This window comes from Phoca vitulina, unplaced genomic scaffold (assembly GCF_004348235.1).
Source record: "Phoca vitulina isolate PV1807 unplaced genomic scaffold, GSC_HSeal_1.0 scaffold109, whole genome shotgun sequence".
Lineage (NCBI taxonomy): Eukaryota > Metazoa > Chordata > Mammalia > Carnivora > Phocidae > Phoca > Phoca vitulina.
This window is the reverse complement of record NW_022589812.1, coordinates 797,059-816,019: the sequence shown is the minus strand read 5'-3', so window position 1 is coordinate 816,019 and position 18,961 is coordinate 797,059. Positions and strand designations below refer to the sequence as shown.

Genomic DNA, 18,961 nt, shown 5'->3' with positions numbered 1-18,961 from the left:
CCCATATTGGGTGTAGAGATTACTTAAAAATAAAAAGAATACTGTTGTAGCCACAAAAAACACCTATTTGGGTTTAATTCTGCTTATAGACGAGCATTTACTGCTGCTTACTTGTATGGCACACAAGTTGGCAAGTTTAAATTAAATAGGTGCACCTAGACTTCCCAAATCCTTAAAGCTGACAGAGAAGGCCTTTGCACTCAAGCTGGCCTCTGCCTACCTCTCCAGGCTCACTGCCTCCCAATCTTGAGATGCCTTAGAACATGCGAGGAGCGGTTAATAACATCACGGATGTGATGTGGTGTAGGGGAGGATCTAGAGCAGCACCAACCAATAGAAATACCACGTGAGCCACGTTCAAAGAGACTGAAACAAGTGAAATTTTAATTAGCAATAATCGCGCCTCGGATAAACCTCATTGGCTACGATACTGCCACTGCGCAAAGCTTAAAACAAGTGAAATTTTAATAAAATGCCTTATTTAACCCAATTCACCCAAAATGTCATTTCAACATGCAATCAATTTTAAAAATCATCGGTGAGATACTTCATGGTCTTTTGTTTCTATTAAGTCTCTGAATCCGATGTATTTTTATACACACAGCACACCCTCCATTTGGACTGGCCAGATCTCAAGTGCCCCACATGACCCATGTTGGCCGCCATGTTGGACGGCACAGATCCAGCTTAAGAGCAAGGCTCCCACTAGCTGGTGACAGGGCCGAAGGCAAGTCCTTGGCTCGTCCCCCATGGGTTTGCTCATCTGACGCCAGATGACTCTTCCAGCCCAAAAGGTCGGTGGAGTCCTGTCTCTGAGAAATAGCTGTATTAAATCGTTTTTAAAATAACAGATACAGAGATGGATGAAAGAATTAATGAATAAGTGAACAGGTCAATTATGGGTTACGGTTGCCGATGCCATCATTTGGCTGAGAACAGGAGCAGTGGGAGCAAGCTTGTTGTGGTAACTTGTATGGATGAGAACGTTTCCTTACAGCAGCTCTAGAAACTTGAAAGGAGGGACAAGAGGTAAGAGAAGCCGCTGCTGAGAGTTCCATGTTGCCAGACAAATCGTCACCATTTATGTTACAACAGATTCATAATCAAGCTGTCCCATTTTAACCCCCTGAGAATTTAAAATGGATTGGCAATAAATTTAATGCACACATCACTTAAGCACAGACTGTAAATGCAAAGTATCTGTTATCGATTTCTTTGACATTGTTCTCTAGTATATATAAAGTTGGTTTCTGCTATTTGCTTCTCAGGAGAGAGATACAGGAAAAAAATGTCAGGCAGTGGAGGAATTTAAGTTGGTATAAAAGGTCAGCTGAATCTAGTTGCAGTATCTTTTTATTTTCCTGGATTCCAAGTACTTGCCCAAATTCTTAGCCAGTCCATTTGAAAACCTTCTAATGTTTTTTTTAGAAAACTGAGACGATCAGAAATCTGCAAAGGTGTTTCTTCTACTTTTAACACACCAAAAACAAAATAAATCTTACTGAGTCTCCATAAATCCTGACTTGATAGAAACCATACTAATCACAACTCCAGGGCAGAACGAAACCAGTAGAACAGCTCTGACATTACCTGGTAAGACGCTGCGGTTATCCACACACATGGAGAAGATGCGCTCATACACGAGCTTTCCTGGGGAGAAAAGGACAGATGGTGTTAGCATCCCGCTCTTCAGGAGTGAACACTAAATAAACGTTTGTTAATTAGGGACAGAGCCGGCGTGGCCCAGAGCACTTTAACTTGTGATGGTATGCTGCCACCTAGTGGGACAAATTTAAGCCGCGTTTCTTTTGTTTCTGTTTTTAATAAAGCGCAGGGACTTTTACTTTCTGCGAAGGCAGGGAAGTCATCCTTCTCCCCTTAGAGAGGGAAACTTAGGGCCAAGGGGACCTTAGGCACCTCCATTCACTCATCAGCAAATCATCCATGTTGTGCTTCTAAGCCAGAGGCTGCAGATGGGCAGCCTGTGGGTGGAATCCAGCCAGGGATCCATTTTGTTTGGCCCACAACACAAAGGCCCACAAAGTGCTTTAACATTTTTTTTTTAATTAGTTGCCAACAGGTTAAAAACTTTCGTTCATGTGAAAAACCCGATTTCCTGCTTCTTCACAAATGATGTGCCAAAAATGGCCCATATCCCTACAGGATAAAAATGAGCTATGACAGGGGCGCCTGGTGGCTCGGTCAGTTAAGCATCTGCTTTCAGCTCAGGTCGTGATCCCAGGGTCCTGGGATCGAGCCCGCATCGGGCTCCCTGCTCAGCGGGGAGCCTGCTTCTCCCTCTCCCTCTGCCTGCTGCTCCCCCTGCTTGTGCTCTCAAATAAATAAATCTTAGAAAAGTCTCTTTAAAAAAAAAAACAAAAAAAAACAATGAGCTACGACAAATTAGTAGCTGACTCTTCAAATGGCATATATACCACCCAGTTTGTCCCAGCTTCCACCATGCTGTCTCTCAGCAACGGTCTGGGGCACTCATTTATGTGATCTGCCTGGTGCCCAGAAGCATCGAAATTTGAGATTCAACTAGCAAGTGCTACAGGGTAGAAATTTGGGTCTGTTTTGCTCACGGATATATCCCCAGTACTAAGATCAGTGCCTGGCACACCGTGGACGCTCAGTATTTGCTAGATGCATAAACAAACATATTTTAGGTGATGTGGGTCATAGGTCACTGCTGCAAAGACTCAAATCTGCTACTGTAGCTCAAAAGCAATCACAGACAATGTATAAGCAAATGGATGTGGTCGGTCGTGTTCCAATAACAATAATAAAACTTGACTTACAAAAACAAGTGGGCAGGGTAGACTTCGGCCACAAACCACCCTTTAATCTAGGACTAAAAGTTTTATTTATTCTGTGTTATTTTAGAAAATACTATCAACATCAAAGGGATAAAAATTATAGTTCTATTCCTTTCCTGGAGCCTTCCAAATCACCTTTAATGTCAAAAGTATTTCCCTGAGCTCTTGCGTTATTTTTTTTTTCCCCATAACCCCATCATTCGGGGAAGCAAAGAAGCACACAACCGGTCCTCACATGGAAAAAGAGACAGGAAGTTCTAAGAACGTGAAGTCAAATGACTTCACCAAGAAATGACACAAGGCTAGGACGAAGGGCAGGAAGCCATCTAGGTGCCTCTCCCAGTGTGGACTACTTACGTTACAATCACATGAAGAAACCTGTTGAAAAGGCACATTCCTGGGGCCCACCTCAGAGCTAGTGAAAAATAGTATTTTGGAGGGTGAGGACTAGGAATATGAATTTTGAATAACCTTAGCTAGGGAATTCTTGTCTACACTCAAGCGTGAGGACCATGGATTTAGACAAGCACCATGGGTCTCGGAGCTAAAACTTGCCTTGGGCATGGGAATCTCTAAAAACAGTGACAAGCCCCCCCTCTTCCCTCTAAACCAGTGGTCCCCAACCTCGGCTAAACACTCGAAGCACCCGGGGCGCCTGAAAATAGGCTGGTGTCTGTCTGTCCCCAAAGGTTCTGACAGAAATGATCTGGGGTCCAGCTTGACCATTGGGAGTGTTTTTAAAGCTCCCCAGGTGGGCAGCCGAGGATGAAAACCCCTGCTCTACACCATCAGTTCAATTGAGAAGCTCCCAGGAAGCCTCAGGGAATAAACCCCAGTTCTCAAAGCCACCTGCCTTTTCCCTCCTGGCCGGAAGTGCTTTCCTTACCTGCGGCCATGGGCTCCCGTGGCAGCCACATCTGGGGCCATGATGGGCCTCCTCTTGAGGACCACAGAACACAGCACTGGGACTGCATATAATTTTTACCGTGGGCCATCACACAGCAAGCCATGCTGGTCACCTCTCACCTCCTATGGTACATAGACCAGACTTAAGAGCACAAAACGCCTTTACTTGCTCCACAAAAAGCCTGCCATCCCTCTAAAACCACAACGTGTATAGTGTACCTTCATATGCTAAGGGGCCTTCAACTACAAAATCATTTTTGGCCAAACGAGTTTGGTGAGTATTTTTTTTTCCTTTGTTAGGTTAGTGGACAACAGTCTTGAGAAATAATACCTGATCCTAGATTTATTTCCTTTCCCGACTGTCTTACAAATCAAGAACACTAAAATAGATAAATAATTCTCTGAGCACTAACTTTGCACCAGGTACTTTCAAAGTTGCTTACTCATATGATCCAGCCAGCAAACTCTTAGAAGAGGAAAAACGTTATATGCTTCCTATTCTCTTAATTCCCTCCAGAAATCCCCAGAGGCAGGATCTATTATGCCCATTTTACAGGGGAAGAAACCAAGTGTTTCTTGGTCGGATGCACACGACTCTGGAACAGGACACACAGGCATGGGACGTGGGCCGAGAGACTCCAGAGCCCAGCTCTGTGCTCGGTGCCTCCGGTGAAATCCCCCTCGAAGTCCAGCATGCATCTTCCCATCTGCACATGCTCAGGGCCGTGTCCCACAACCCTGCCCAGCAAGATGCTCCCACCTTCGGTCAGTCCTGTCAACCACTAAACACCAGCCCACCTACGGTCAAGCACCTCCCTACAGAGCACCATTAGGACAATGCACACAAGCTGCATCATGGCGCTCCGAACTTCCACCCAAGCAAGGCAGACTCCCGCCCGTTTTGTGAAAGGTGAAAACATTTTGTTCCGGGCAAAGCACAACAGTCTCCTTGAGCACCTGCAGATGCAGGCTGCCTCACAATCCTGAGGAATACTAATCACAACAGGTCCTGACAAGGGCAGCCTATTTTCAGGTGCCCCGGGTGCTTCGAGTGTTTAGCCAAGGTTGGGGACCACTGGTTTAGAGGGAAGAGGGGGGCTTGTCACTGTTTTTAGAGATTCCCATGCCCAAGGCAAGTTTTAGCTCCGAGACCCGTGGTGCTTGTCTAAATCCATGGTCCTCACGCTTGAGTGAGATGTGGAGGAAGGAGAATGACGTCGAAGGCCGGTACCTCATTTGAATGTTCGGTTTCAAAAAAGAAAAACATTCCTCTGATTCGAAATTTTAAAAAGGCTGTAGAAGGATGAGGCAAGTTTCTCTCTGGCCCATCCCCATCCACCCCACGGCCCCCGCCGGCCTCTGAGGACTCCCACTGCTATTGAATTTCTTGGACATCCTTCTAAATGTTTCTTCAGGCAAATAAAAGGGAATGTGAACAAGTATTCTAATTTCTCCTCCTTTCTTACACAAAACAGAACATACTCTACAGCTGTTCTGCATCTTGATTTTTTCACGTGACGACATATATACCCCAGAGATCTCTCCACGCCGGAATGCAGAGCACACCCTCACTCTTTCTTGTGGGCTTCCTATGCTCCGGGGTACAGATGGACCGTCATTTATTTAAATGGTCCCCTAGTGATGGCCACTTGGGTTGTTTCCAGGGTTCCGCTATCACAAATGGGATGAATTCCCAGGGGTGAAGTTGCCAGGGTCAAATGTACACACATTTGTAATTTTCATGGAGAGCAACATTCCCCCCGTGAGCCAAATACAAGAGAAACGAAACAGGTCTTTGACTACAGAGAAAACTCAGACTCCCAGCCCTGCCGCTCACTGCCCACCTTGCGACCCTGGGCGAGCTATTTACTTCTCTGTGCCTTGGGCCCCTCACCTGTGACATGGAGTCATTAGAGACCCCACCTCACAGGTTGTGATGAAGACAACGTGATGTAATATCTCTAAAGCACCCAGAACAGAGTCAGGCCCAAGGACATTATTTGTTGAGGGTTTATCACTGCTGTTACCAATTCTCAGCCCAGCTAATCTCTGGGATAGGGCAAAAACAGGCATGTGCATCATATCCCGGCTTGCCAAAGGAGGGCACTGGGATGCCGCCACCAGAGGCTGACGGAACGGCTGCCCAAAATTCTCACAAGGTTAATGCCCGGATCTGGCCAGGCTTGTAGGTTAGAAGCCAATCCATCGGCGTCCCCGTGCTAGTCTCACTCAGAATGCTGACTCATGCAGAAGAAACTTGCAGGAGGCAGGTTAGGGAAACCAGAAGGCTGGTGTGTTAACCCACCATGAGAAACAGAACTGTCAGGAGAACCAGACACAACCACGGACCTCTCTCCCTGACTGATGTCCTCGCTGCTGAAGGCAAGCTGCGCATGAGGACAAGTCAAGGCCCGAAGGGCGTATGACTGGGTATCTATTCTGAGAGCCTAACTCACCCATCCATTCTGCAAATCCATTCATTTTCTCCATCTCTGCCATCTCCCCAGCCTCCCACTTGAAGTGCTAGCCACGCTCCCTGACCCACCTCCGCCCGACAGTCTCAACAAGCAGCCAATAAAACTTAAATCATCACATCCCTGCTCACCTTAACACTCTCAGTGGTTCCTTATGTCCTCAGCGTAAAAGCCCAAGTCCTTCCAATGGCCCTCAAGGCCCACCAGGACCTCCAGCCATGTCAGCTGCTGAGCCACCACCCTGCACACCCCCTCCAGCCACCCCAGCCTCTTCAAACCTGCCAGGCACGCTCCTACCCCAGGGACTTTGCACCCGCTGTCCTCGGCCTAACGTGGCTGCACTCTCCCTCCCCCAGAGGGCATGCGGCTCATCTCTCCTCTCCTTCAAGCACTTGCTCAAATAGCAACATCTCAGCAGGGCCTCCTATGACCACCTTATCTAAAACCACAGTCTCCTCCACCCCTTACCCTCCTCTGTTTTGTTTTTTCCCTCCACAGTGCTGATCATCATCTAACATACAATTGGGTTTACTTACTTGTTTTGTAAATCCCCTTTTACCAGAACATAAGCCCCCAAAAGTGAGGATTTTTGTCTCTTCTTGCTGATACATCCTTGGCACTCAGTAGAGTGCCCGGGCCACCTGACCCTGATTGGCCATCACTCAGCCAGGCCATCTCTTCTTGGGGTCCAGTTAGCTCCCACCCCCCTTTCTTCTGGCAACATCACCACCTTTCTTCTGTGGGGTGACCCGGGGCTGGATAATCTGCTAATTCATCCCACCAGATACCACAAATGACTCAGAAACTGACTTGTGATCCAACCAGGCCAAAGAGACAGAATTCTGGGACTTTTTGTTGTAGGCTTGGAAGAAAGAAGCTCTTCCCTTGTCCTGGGACTACTGGCAGAAGAACTGATACAAGTGGAGAACACCTTGCAGAGTTTGAGAACGAGGAGACCCCAAAGGCAAGTACCAGAAAATACCAACACACTGTTTGAGTTCCTGAATCCAGAAACTACTCCTGGACTTTTCAACATAAGCCAATAAATACCCGCTTTTCCCAAGATTAGTAGGAGTTGGACCTTTTTTATATCATTTGTTCTAGCTAATACACTCAGACCCCAGTCTCCTGTGAAGCAAATGGGGGTCTCTGCTTGATATTTTGTTTTCCGCCATATTAGATTTTTCTATGGACTTCAGATGAGACTTGCTGGGTTCGGAGTCCGCTGGTCCCTCCTTGGCAAGAAAGCAAACGTCTTTGTTCTGATCTGCTAGGTGTTGGGCTCTCAGAAGATGATTCTGTCTGCTAGTTCTTGGGGAGAACGTTGCCGCTGAACATCATATAGAGTTTAGAGGGCTGCATGGCTTGATGCTCTGGCCACTGATGACCACCAAAGAGCACAAAAGTCTCCTGTGTCTCCAGAGGGGCCCCAGGTTCTTCTCTTCAGTCTAGACCATTCTGCCTGATGGGGGGAGCATGGGACAAGGGGCAGCCGTGACATGGCAGGAAACCTCACAAGAGCGGTCGTAATCAGTCCAGGCAGGAGAGGACTGTGGCTTGGACTACAGTGTTCAGTGAAGACAGATAAAAACGGACAAAGTGGAGGGAGACCCAGGAGACCGAAGAACCTGGTGATGGACTGGACATGGGGCGCAGGGGAGAAGATTCTCACATTTCCAGCTTGGGCACAGGGCACATGGTCCTATCATTCCCTGGGACAGAAACCCACTGCAGGTGCTGGGAAGAGAGGCCAAGTTCGGTTCTGACAAAGTGAGTTCCAGGCACCGTGACATGTCAAGGGACGGGAGCTGGTTTAGACCGGATGTGTACTCCCCAGCTCCCCCATGCTTCACCTGCTTGCTTCACTAGCCTTTCAGAAGGTTAGAAAACAGGTCATTTAGGATTCTCTAAAAACGGCACCCTTGTTAATGAGCGGGGGCAGGGCGGTCGTTTAGTCTCCCTCATGTTTCACCCAACTACTTAAACCACAACAGAAATTAAAGCAACACTACCACCCAACTTCTGGCAAAAAAAAAAAAAAAAGTATTTCCTAGATTGAAGATGAACAGGACTAGTACTTACCAAATGTATCAAGTATGTCGGTGATAAGGACAAATTTGCTTGGGTAGAACTGAATAACGCTTGTGTCTGAAAGAAGCTTTGAACACTAAAAAAAAAAAAAAAAAAAGAGAAGAGAAAAGGAAATTCACTGTGTCGTGTCTGACTTCGTTGCAATGCTCCAGGCCTGGAAAATTAATTTCTACAAACAAGCACAGGTGCTTTCCATGTGCCAAGCCCCATGCCAGACACTGGAAACATAATGAGAAGCAAAACCACTGTCCCTTTGACAAGTGTGGGGGGGGGGGCAGACTGCTCACTACAGAACCTCTTATAGAAGGACTCCATCACATCCCTCCAAGAAAGCCACAGGACTGAGGACTCTTATCCAGAAGGGTCTTTGCTTATACACTGAACGAGGGTCGGCATCAAAGTCACCAAGAGAGGTCAACGACACCTCTCCCAATGTCCTCACAAATGACTCCAGCTTTGTTCCAACTGCTTTTCAGCACGGCTTCCTCTGGTTTATCTCAGGATGGTCTTGCTTCTTCAACATTCTTTTCTATGAAATGACCCTGTAAGTACATCTCCAGGGTTTCTTAATTGAGCATCTATTTTTTTTTTTTAATTGAAGTATAGTTGACACACAATGTTAGTTTCAGGTGTACAACACAGCATTAGACAACTTTATACGTTATGCTATGCTCACAAGTGTAGCTACCATCTGTCACCATAAAACATTATCACAATAGCACTGACTATATTCCCTATGCTGTACGTTTTATCCCCATAGCATCTATTATTTATCCTCACTTCCAAATTTCCCTCTAAAAGGAAACATGACAAGCTTCAAAGAGCACACGTTTCCCTGCAACTATGATATGCAACACTGGGAACGTTTCGCTCAATCCCTACGCCTGTATCGCTCACACCAAAGGGCCACTGACATGTTCGGATCTTTTTTTATTTTTTTGAGAGAGAGAGAGTGACAGTGTGAGCCAGGAGGGGCAGAGGGAGAAGGAGAGAGAGAATCCCAAGCAGGCTCCATGCTCAGCATGGAGCCCAACATGGTGCTCAATCCCAGGACCCTGTGATCATGACCTGAGGTGAAATCATGAGTTGGACGCCCTACCGACTGAGCCACCCAGGCACCCCAACACGTTCAGAACGCTTAATGGAAGACTACAGCCACACAACGTGGCCCTAAACACCCCAGATTAAGTCATCTTTTATGATCAGAAACAAAAAACCTGTTTCTTCTTTGGAGAACAAAACTTAATGCCCTGAAATCTTTATGAATTCAAAAGTCAGCACAAGGAACTAAATAATTTGCCAACTTCTATCATTCCGATGCTTGACCTTTAGATACAAATATGTCACTTAAAAGATAGAAAGAGTTCGTTAATACGCATTTCCAAAGTGCAAAGAATGGAAATAATGTCTGTCATATCAAGACGCAGGCTGATACGGGTTTTCCGTTTGGCATTGTGACCCAATTTCTAAATTGTTAAAATCACAAAGTTTCTCCTTAGCATTACAGCCTAAAGGCAAACAACATTTCTGTTTTGTGAAACATCCTCTTACAGCCAAATGTTATGCAGGGGGGTGTGGGGGGCAGAAGGGTGAGGGGAACGTAAGCTGTTAAAACAATGGTGTTGACACCAAACGTGGCATTTGGACGTTCGTAGAAATCCATTTCCGGATGCCTTGCTTTGTGTTCTTCATATGCCCTTTATGTGAGCTCCAACTTCAACAACTGCCCCATGAGATTTCAGGGCTTGGAAAAAGCAAACAACTCTGAATCCTAGAGACTGTTTACAATACACAGCCCTTGGTTCCTAGGGATGTGACGTCTCCTGAGTTCCTACCCAGAGCCCCTCAGAGAGGAGTTACTGCCCAGTGGTGAGATGAGAAGACAGAATTCAAACAGAAGATTTCAAATTAAACACAGCTGGGGCTTCCCAACATCTGTGTACTGATTTTTCTCCCAAGCTGGTATCACGGAACATACATTTTACACAAGAGAACAGGAAGTGGAATTTTTTTTTTTAGGTCCACGGTTAAAGTCGTAATCAGGTCCTAAAATGAAGTTCCCCTTTAAATCACTATTTTGAAGATGCCAGATTTTTAAAGCCTTGGTGCAGTTTCCTAAATAAAAATCAGGCTTCCTAGGGTGTGTGTTAAAATTACAGATTCTCGGGGCACCTGGGTGGCTCAGTCGGTTAAGTGTCCGACTCTTGATCTCAGGGTTGTGAGCTGGAGCCTTGTGCTGGGCTCCACGCTGGGCACAGAACCTACCATAAAAAAAAAAAGATTCCCTGGCTCCACGCCAAACCTACTGGTGAAAACCTCCAGCTGAGGTGCCAGGGAATCAGTATTTTTGACAAGGACTCCAGATGACAGAGGCACTGGAACCCAGGACACACTGGGTCCGTGATATCCACAATCCTCAGCGTACTCCAAACGGACTGAGCATCCCACAGCCCATGTGTTCTCAGCTCTGGAATCGTCTGGGGAGCTTTTAAAAATAACGGCACCTGGGTCCCACTCCCAGAGATTCTGAGCAAGCTGGTCTGGGGTGCAGCTCAGACTCAGGACATTTTTAAAGCTCCCAAGGGATTCTGATGTGCAGCCCAGGTGGAGAAGCACCATGGCAGACACTTCCTGAATGGCTGACTGATAAATTACTCTGCCTGAAATACTTGCTATGGAACTGATTAGCACTGCTGGAAAAATACTAAAAGGGTGTTTTTCATTTTTTCCAATTAGCAACATTCTACAAGGACACTAGGCAGTTTCTAGAATTCAACATATATATACATATAAGTATTGGATATATATATATATTTATATACATACACATATATTAAATAGCCAAAACAAAAGGATACAGTAAAACATAACCTAAAGCCACAAACCAAGAAAGGAAGATGGATCAAAAGAAGCAAGCAAGCAGACTAATCAAGACAATTACTACCAAGGATACATGGAAAAAAATCTTAAAAATAAGAAAAATACAAACACCATTAACAGAAAAAATGAGCAAGAAGCAACAACCAAAGCCACTTTACAGAGAAGGAAACCCCAGCGGCCAATAAACATGTGAAAAGAGGCTCAATCTTATTATAATCAGAGAATTGCAAATTAAAACCACAATACAATATGATTTTATTACCTCCTAAATTGGAAAAATGATGAACAGAAAGTCCGCTCATACCAGATGTTGTGAGGCCGCTCAACAGCACAGACTCACACAGCCCGACTGCTGCTAGGAGTGCGCAGGGGCACAGCTGCGAGGGAAAGCAATCCGGCATTGCCCGGTCAAGCTCCAGAGGCACATGCCTAGCACCCGAGCAATTCCACTCTCAGCTATGGGTCCTCACCTCCAGAGAGGCCAGCAGACTCGTCCAGGAGTGATCTCGGCAACATCGTCCATAACAAAGAAGAAAAAAGGAAAAACCAGATGCCCATCAACAGAAAGAATGATGCATATTTTATGCATCAGGAGACTCACTACTGTTAAGATGGCAAATCTCTCTAACTGACCTACAAAGTCAACACAATCCCCATCAAAATCCCAGTTTGGGGGCGGGGGATGAGGACAGGGCAGGTAGAAATAGGCAGATACTAAAAATCACATAGAATTGCAAAGGACCCAGGATAGCCAAAATAATTTTGTGGGACAAAAAAAAAAAAAAGAACCGAGTTAAAAGACTTACACTAACCAGTTTCAAAATTTACCATAGGGGCACCTTTGGCACAGTCGGTTAAGCATCTAATTCTTGGTTTTGGCTCAGGTCCTGATCTCAGGGTTGTGAGATTGAGCCTCGTGTCAGGCTCTCCGCTCAGCTTTTTTTTTTTTTTTTTTAAGATTTTATTTATGTATTTGACAGAAAGAGCACACAAGCAGGCAGAAGGAGAGGGAGAAGCAGGCTCCCCGTGGAGCAGGGAGCCTGACGCGGGGCTCGATCCCAGGACCCCAGGATCATAACCTGAGCTGAAGGCAGACGCTTCACCGACTAAGCCACCCAGGTGCCCCAGCACGGAGTCTTCTTAAGATTCTCTCTCTCCCTTTCCCTTTACCCCTCCCCACTGCACTTGCACACTCACGCACGCGCAATGTGCACTCTCTCTGAAGTAAAATAAATCTTAAAAAAAAAAACTTCCATAAAAATATGGTAATCAAGACAGTGTGGTACTAACATGAGGACAGACTTACACAGATATTATGGAATTGACTTAAGAGTCCAGAAATAAACCCCTACATTTATGGTCAGGTAACTTTAAAAAAGGTGCCAAAATAATTCAATAGGGAAAAGACAGCCTTTCAACAAATATTGCTAAAACAACCAGATATCCACATGCGAAACAAATAAATCTAGACCCTTAGACTAGACACAAAAATCACTTCAAAATGGACCATAAACCTAGATGTACGAGCTAAAATTATAAAACTTCTAGAAGAGGGGCACCTGGCTGGCTCAGTCGGTAGAGCATGTGACTCTCGATCTTGGGATTAGGAGTTTGAGCCCCACAATGGGTGTAGAGATTACTTAAAAATAAAATCCTAAAAAAAAAAAAAGTTTCTAGAAGGAAACAAAGGACAAAATTCTCATGACCTTGGGTTAAGAGTTATTAGCTACCACTCCAAAATCATGAGCCAAAAGAGATAGTTGATAGATCGAATTTCGCTAAAACTAAAAACTCCTCCACTCCAAAAGACACTATTATGAAAATGAACACAAGCCACAGACTAGGAGACCATCCTTGTAGATCAGATACTTGATAAGGAACTTGCATTGAGCATAAAGAATTGTCAAAACATAACAAGAGGGGCACCTGGGTGGCTCAGTGGGTTAAGCAACTGCCTTCGGCTCAGGTCATGATCCTGGAATCCCTGGATTGAGTCCCGCATCAGGCTCCCTGCTCAGCAGGGAGTCTGCCTCTCCCTCTGACCCTCCTCCCTCTCATGCTCTCTATCATTCTCTCTCTCTCTCAAAAAATAAAAATCTTTAAAAAAAAAAAGTAACAAGAACATAATGTGATTTTTTAAAATGGGCAAGTCGTATTAAATCTTTCACTAACAAAGATATAAAAATGGCCAATGAGCATATGAAAAGAAGCTTGACCTTATCAGTTGCCAGGGATTGCAAATTAAAACCACCCATGAGATACCGCTTCAAATCCACTAGGGTGACTGTAATCGAAGTGACAGACAGTAACGCGAGCGTCGGAAAACAGAGGAACTGGAACCCTCACACCTGGCTGGTGGGGATGCAAACGCAAAATGCTGTGGCCATTTCTCAAAAAGTTACACATTCCCTTATCATGGGACTCAGCAATTCTACTCCTAGGAATCTACCCGAGAGAACGAAAGCCCGCGTCCACATGAAGACTCGTACGCAAATGTTCATGGCGGCATCGTTCATTACTAGCCAGAGTGGAAATGACCTCCGTGTCCATCATCAACTTGTTAATGGATGAGTAAGATGTGGTTCTCCATTCAATGGCATACTACTCAGCAGTAAAAAGATACAAAGTACTGATACTGCAACACGGACAAACCTCAAACATATTATGCCAAGTGAAAGAATCCAGAGGCAAAAGATTACACGTTGAATGATCCCTATGAAATGTCCAGGAAAGGCGAATTTATAGTCAGAAAGCAGATCAGTGGTTTCCTGGGGCTGGAAGTGTCAGGGTCTGACTGCAAACAGGCTTGAGGGAATTTGGGGGAAGGGGTAAGAACATGCTCTACAGGCACCTGGCAGTCGTTAAGCGTCTGCCTTCGGCTCAGGTCATGATCCCAGGGTGGTGGGATCGAGCCCCGCATCTGGCTCCCTGCTCCGCAGGAAGCCTGCTTCTCCCTCTCCCCCTACTTGCGTTCCCTCTCTCGCTGTGTCTCTCTCTGTCAAATAAATAAATAAAATCTTAAAAGGAACATGCTCTAAAACTGAATTGGATAATAATTAAGTAACTTACTAAAAAATCACTGAAATACATTTCAATAAATCCACCACACAACGGAATACCTTACTGCAGAGCAAATAAAGTGAACTGTGCTCATTTCTCCGTACTCTGCCCCCCCCCCCTTGATTCTCTTTTTTGGTTAAAGAAGCAGCCTTTAAAGTATCGAAAGTAAAACAGTTACTATTAACCAGATGTGAAGTTAATGAAACACTTCCACAGTTTTTTTCTTTGAGAAGACACGAATCAAATCTCCAGATGTAAAAGCTCTCGGACATCAAGTTCTCTACACTCCAGTCCTTTATGGGGAGATGTTGCCAATAAAAATACTTTGAAGAAGCGCTTGTTAGTTTAATATTTTCTTACTTGAGCCTCTCAGTAAGCAACCTCATCACGTGTATCCAGGATGAGAGGACTCTTCTTCGGGAGTATTTACTTTGTAAACTAACAACAGTGATTGAAGGGAAATGAATTCAGGTTTGCCTCTGCCATAAAACACCAAAAAAAAAAAAAAGCACCTGCTATACGAAGTGTCATCTTAAAAGACTTCAACTACCCAGTGTCAAGACTGCCAGACTCTATCCCTCTCTCCAAATCAACAGGTGAGAAAACAAATGTCACACTGCCATGACATTGAACAAGAACAGGACTATATTTCTGAACTAAAATGCTGTTCAGAAATTCTTTGTGAACTCTGCTCTGAAAATCATAATGCACACGAGTCCTTTTACAGTGTACTTCTGAGCACGTTTTGCCAAAACACAATGACCTGAAGGGTCAAGAAACTGAATAAGCTCTTTTCCTTACAGAACTTGATCTTGTGATCCAAGAGCTGTCATGGATCAACAAATTCGTCAACAAAGGATTCAACAAATGTACCTCGTCTAACACTATCAACATGTTTTGTCACATAATTATGCAGAATATGAGCCAAAAATGCACATACCAGGGACACACAACCATAAGTCCCCAAAATACAAAGGAAATCTGATCAAGGAACCCAAGACAGTTGGTCAATCTTTAGTTTGTACAAACCATAAATGTGTCAGTGGATGTATCAGGGCCAACAAACTGCACATTCCAGGGGAAATCATTAATTCTGTAATCCAAGCTGAAGGTCCTGGAATTGTGCAGTATACAACCTGTGCAGCTGTACATGGTGGCCCTGGGATTAGGTATCTCATAAAAACACAGATTCATCATCAGGGCCTTTCAAAGGAAGTATGTGAAAATGGAACAGATGCAAAAAAGTAGGGTAAGACCCTGAAGGCAGGCCTATGAAAACCCTTAATTACCTATAAAGGAGTTTTACATAGGAAATTCTGGGGAAAGGAAAAAAAAAAAAATCACTAGACCTGACCTGGATGACTATTTTTAGAGCCTTCACTTTCTGGTCCGAGGCCCAGGCGTCCTTCAGCGACTGGTTGAGCTCCTCGATGCGGTTCACATAATCCTGTTGAGTCAAATTCAACAGTTCCTTTTGGGATCCCTATGGGCAGAAAGTAGGAAGGTATAAGCACAAAAAGAAAAATAACATTTGGCCACCACCCTGTGAACAATACTGAGTATTGGCTGAGCTTCGGTCTCTAAGTTTTTCTCATACTCCCAACCACAACTGATAGTTTCGTCTTGTGACTGGAGAGGTTCTTTGAGTTTTCTGCAAAAACAAGCAGAGCGCAGGCACTCAGACTGACCTTGGAGCAAGTCAGACCTAAGTCAGCCCTCAGCTCAATGATTCAGATAATCATTGGGAACCACTGTGTGCCAAGCAGGGGACACCAGATGCCCGAGACACAAAGATGAGCAAAAAGACATTATTTCTGCACTAACGGAGTTTCACATACAGAAGATGAGATAGATATTAATATAAACAGAGATAAATGCTCCAGAGGAAACAATTCTATGAAAACCTACATCATAGTTCACTGAATCTGAGGTGCCCATTCTAGGAAGCACAATTCTTTGTGTACCACTAAGTTAGAAAAAAAAATGCCAACCACAGACATGCACTAATTGAGAGACGCAGCCCAGTTTCAGGGATATTCAAATGTGGGGGGAAAGGTTTATCTCAGAATGGAAGAAATATAGTAACGAAGGAACGGACTCTAGACTGGTGGTCGAGAATGGTTTCCTGAGGCGCCTGGGTGGCTCAGTCGGTTAAGTATCTGCCTTCAGCTCCGGTCATGATCTCAGAGTCCTGGGATTGAGCCCCGAGTCGGGCTCCCTGCTCAGCAGAGAGCCTGCTTCTCCCTCTCCCTCTACAGCTCCCCCTGCTTGTGCTGTCGCTCTCTGTCAAATAAATAAAATCTTAAAAAAAAAAAAAAAAGAATCATTTCCTGGAGGAAGGGATGCTTGAGCCAAACACTCAGGGGTGTGCAGGTATTACTGGACAATGGCGAAAGTGGGTGGTGGGGGCTGTTAACTAGATCGTGGGGAGTGCCTTCAGGACAGAGAGCCGACCACAACAAAAAGCTGTGGCAGAAGGAAAGCAAGATCATCACAGGGATGAAATAAACTATGAATGTAAAGATTTAGCAGAGCCTTTGGCACATGGTACCTGCTCATTAATCCTTGGCTCTTGTTAAGTGCTATTTATTTACAAAGCTCACAGGAGTGAGAGTCCTATTAACCCACACGAGACCATGAACTAAATCTTTTTTCTATCAATGTTCCCTGGAATCCAAAGCAAAGAACTCTTTACTAAAGAAATACAAGCAGAAGGTTCAGGAAATTTGGACTGATCCCAACAGATCCCTGAACTGCCCTCCTTGTCCCTTTGCAGTAGGAAGAGCCACGTGACTAATTTGGGCCAACGGGCTGTGAGCACAGTGGCACGTGTACCTTCTGGGCTGAGGCGGTGAGAAGTAACCCTTTTTCAGCTCTGCGGTGATGACCCTGGAAGCCATCTGTTGAGATGGCAGCATCTCAAGATGGTGGTGTGTCTGTCACCTTCACCGGATGAGTAATGTGATGAAGAAATAAACTTGTGTTACGATCTAGGAGGTTCATTTGTTAGCACAGTACAACCCAGCCTTGCCCTGACTAATAAGCGATGTTTGCCTGGAAGCCAGGGGGCAGCCATCTGCTGCTTAGAGCAGGGAGCAGCAAGAAAATCAATCTTGGTGGTGGGGGGGGACAACAAGTATAGAGTCAGTGACAGGATGCTACAGAGAACCGAGAAGGGCAGAGGGTGGCTGGCTAGGTGTCTGGGTGATTCTGTAACTCCTGGTTCCAGGCCACCATGCCCTTGGGCTCAGGTAGTGGCCTTGTATCCTTCAACAGAGGCCCCATTTGCAACTGAAGCCAGCTCAGGTGACACCTGGATTGAAGAGCTTCGATGCAAATGCTCAGCAATTTCTCTCCTGCTAGCCAAGGTTGGCTGAGGACATGCAGACCGAGGCTCCCGGGCACCCTAATTCAAAACGTGTCCTTTCTGAATTGGGAAATAAGAGGGTGAGCGAATAGACTTTGCTGAGCACCCAAAAGCTCTGGTCTCAGAGCTGGAAGGACCCTGAACTGAGGGGCAAGATGCAGGACAGAGCGATGGCACCTGCCATCACAAGGCCCTTTGTGGATTTCAAAGCATTACCATTGGGTCCACACAACTATACTCTTTATGCCCATGTTCTAGTTAGGGATGCAGATATAGGAAAAGGGAACACCCAAGGGCACTCTGCTCATCGGCAGTTGAGCTAGGTAAGGCCTCCAGACTCAGGTTAAGCCGGTGCTGACAGCAACTAACAAGAGCACACAGCACGCACTGGGTGTTGGTCCAAGCACTTCATATGCATTAACTTATTTCATTCCTCAAACAACCCAAAGAGGCAAGTACGATGCAGCATCCCCCATTTTACAGACAAGCAAACTGAGGCACAGAGCTGTTAGGCCCCTTGCCCCAAATCCTGGAATTGCCAAACGGTAGAGCCGAGATTCAAACTCAGGCAGTCTGGCTCCCGAGTCTCTTACTCAGGACGCTAGGTGGCCTCTCTAAATGACATCCCAGGGGACGCAAACTCCCCTGCCTCCAGGGGCCAGGCCTGTAGTGTTCATAAGAGAATCGGGACAGGAAGGACTGTATAACCTGGACGGCGCATGCCCTGGTTAAATGCAGGAATGTGGACCCTCAGTTATCAGGTGGTATTAAAAACAAAAACAAAAAACTAGATTTACATGTGAAATTCATCAAGTCTTAAGAGTTTGCAAATGAGTCGTGTTCTCTAAAAGCAGGTTTTCTGAAAGATTCGTGAGCCACAGCAAGTCAGCAGAGGCCTCTGCACCAGGTATGATCTTTTTCCTGTGCAAGGCGCTTCCCAGGGAGGTGGCTCCAGCTGGCTTTTCCAGTTAGACCCTGTCCCCACACGACCTGGGTCTGCTCGGGCATCACAGCGACAAGACGCCTTCAGAAAACCAGCCCAAGGCAGTTCCTGCGCGCTCAGCCAACTGCACCGTTGGCCATTTCCCCTGGATCGGCTGGTGCCTCGGGAGGAACGAGCACAATGCACGGCTTGGGAATTACCACCAAAACGCATCTCACTTGGCAGGAGAAATAAAAGCGCCGATCCTCCCCGTGCTCGGCCAACAACTTGCTCACTCACCTCCTCAAAGTCATCCAGCTCCTCTAGCCTGGTCCGAACCTTCTCCGACATGGCGGATGTGGCGGTCCCCGCTTTGCCTAAACAGAATGGATTCATGTCACAGAGGTGGCTTTCTCCGTCCCCAACACCCCCAAGGGAAGGC

At 45.7% G+C, this 18,961-nt stretch overlaps 1 protein-coding gene and 1 pseudogene across 7 annotated transcripts in view; both read right to left on the bottom strand.

Moving 5' to 3' along the window:
* The window catches only part of LOC116628035 (VPS35 endosomal protein sorting factor-like), a 113,239-nt gene that overhangs the window by 78,907 nt on the left and 15,371 nt on the right, over window positions 1-18,961 (bottom strand). For 5 of the 7 annotated variants that reach the window (XM_032398076.1, XM_032398077.1, XM_032398078.1 and 2 more), the window contains 4 exons: window positions 18,820-18,896; window positions 15,585-15,713; window positions 8,282-8,366; window positions 1,591-1,650 (listed from right to left, as the gene is read on the bottom strand). In XM_032398076.1, coding sequence (XP_032253967.1) covers window positions 1,591-1,650; window positions 8,282-8,366; window positions 15,585-15,713; window positions 18,820-18,896 — 351 coding nt within the window. Of the gene's footprint in view, window positions 1-1,590; window positions 1,651-8,281; window positions 8,367-11,432; window positions 11,548-11,640; window positions 12,089-15,584; window positions 15,714-18,819; window positions 18,897-18,961 lie in introns of those variants that run through there. The other 2 variants (XM_032398081.1, XM_032398083.1) reach the window with 2 other exon arrangements.
* Window positions 322-448, bottom strand: LOC116628045 (annotated as a pseudogene).